At 57.6% G+C, this 1,026-nt stretch overlaps 1 protein-coding gene across 1 annotated transcript in view; it reads left to right on the top strand.

Moving 5' to 3' along the window:
- BRF2 (BRF2 general transcription factor IIIB subunit) overlaps positions 1-327 on the top strand; it is a 3,111-nt gene extending 2,784 nt beyond the window's left edge. Inside the window, exon 5 of the mRNA XM_010171844.1 lies at positions 5-327. Coding sequence (XP_010170146.1) covers positions 5-327 — 323 coding nt within the window. The remainder of the gene's footprint in view (positions 1-4) is intronic.
- Positions 328-1,026: the final 699 nt, after the last annotated feature.

The following is a 1,026-nucleotide window of genomic DNA, read 5'->3' as shown; positions in this document are numbered from 1 at the left end:
CTGAAAAACGCCTTCTGCCTGGAGGATGAGGAGGAGCAGCGTCCTGCGGCTCTGGCCGAGGGCTCCCCTGGCTCTGCCCCGGCAGCAGGAGGGGCAGAGCAGGAGAAGGACTGTCCCTCCAAAGGGAAACACCAGCGTGGGGGCAGCCCCAGGCCCCTGCTGCCACCCTGCCTCATCAACCCGAGGAAGAGGCTGCGGACGGCAGCCCCGAGTGCTTCGGACTCTGCGGTCACCGGCGACGAGCCCATCTCTGACAGCGAAATCGAGCAGTACCTGCGGGGCCCCGAGGAGATCCAGGCCTTCAGGAAGGCCAAGGCCTGGCCGTGAGGATGGTCAGCTCTGGTGTGATCCAGAGGACGATGCTGCCAGAGACACCGGGACAGCAGGGACTGTGGGATCAAAACTGTGAAACCTGATGGTGACAGAGCAGGGACACTGCAGGGACAGTCGCCCAGGGGAGCAGGGTTGGAGTGAGCTATGGCTCGTTTCATGTTCTGGACCAAAATGGGGCTTTTTCTGGTGTAACTGCTTTGGGTTATGTTGTGTTTCTGTTAGAAATAAATAGAAGCGCAGGTGCCAGGACTGGTTTCTGGATTCTTTCTCACTGCAGCCTCTGGTAAAAGGTGTTTTGGTGTGTCCCAGTCCTGTGGGCTGATGTCACTGGCAAGTGTGGTGATCCTGTGGACTTACACTGGGGATGATGCCCAGGGGGAGGTCTCCAGCACCTTCACTGGCACTGGTTTTCCATAGCACTGCTCCAGCTTTTCCAGGGATGGTCTCACGTTCTTGTGCTTCACTTCCTTTGGCAGAATGGGTTTGTGAGGGTCACAGAGACACCTGAACCTGCTGAGAGAAAACTACCCCCGTCTGGGTTAAATAAGGGGTGTGAAGCTGCTGGAAACTGTTGAAGGTGCAGCTTTGGCTGGAGAAAAGGAGGCTGAGAAGAGACCTTCTGGCTCTCTCCAAGTCCCTTGGAGGAGGGTGGAGAGAGGTGGGGGTGGGTCTATTCAACCAAGGACCAAGGGA

The sequence above is a fragment of the Antrostomus carolinensis genome, unplaced genomic scaffold, assembly GCF_000700745.2.
Source record: "Antrostomus carolinensis isolate BGI_N321 unplaced genomic scaffold, ASM70074v2 scaffold29087, whole genome shotgun sequence".
NCBI classification, from domain to species: domain Eukaryota; kingdom Metazoa; phylum Chordata; class Aves; order Caprimulgiformes; family Caprimulgidae; genus Antrostomus; species Antrostomus carolinensis.
The sequence above is the reverse complement of the archived record's forward strand: the minus strand, read 5'-3'. Positions and strand labels throughout refer to the sequence as shown.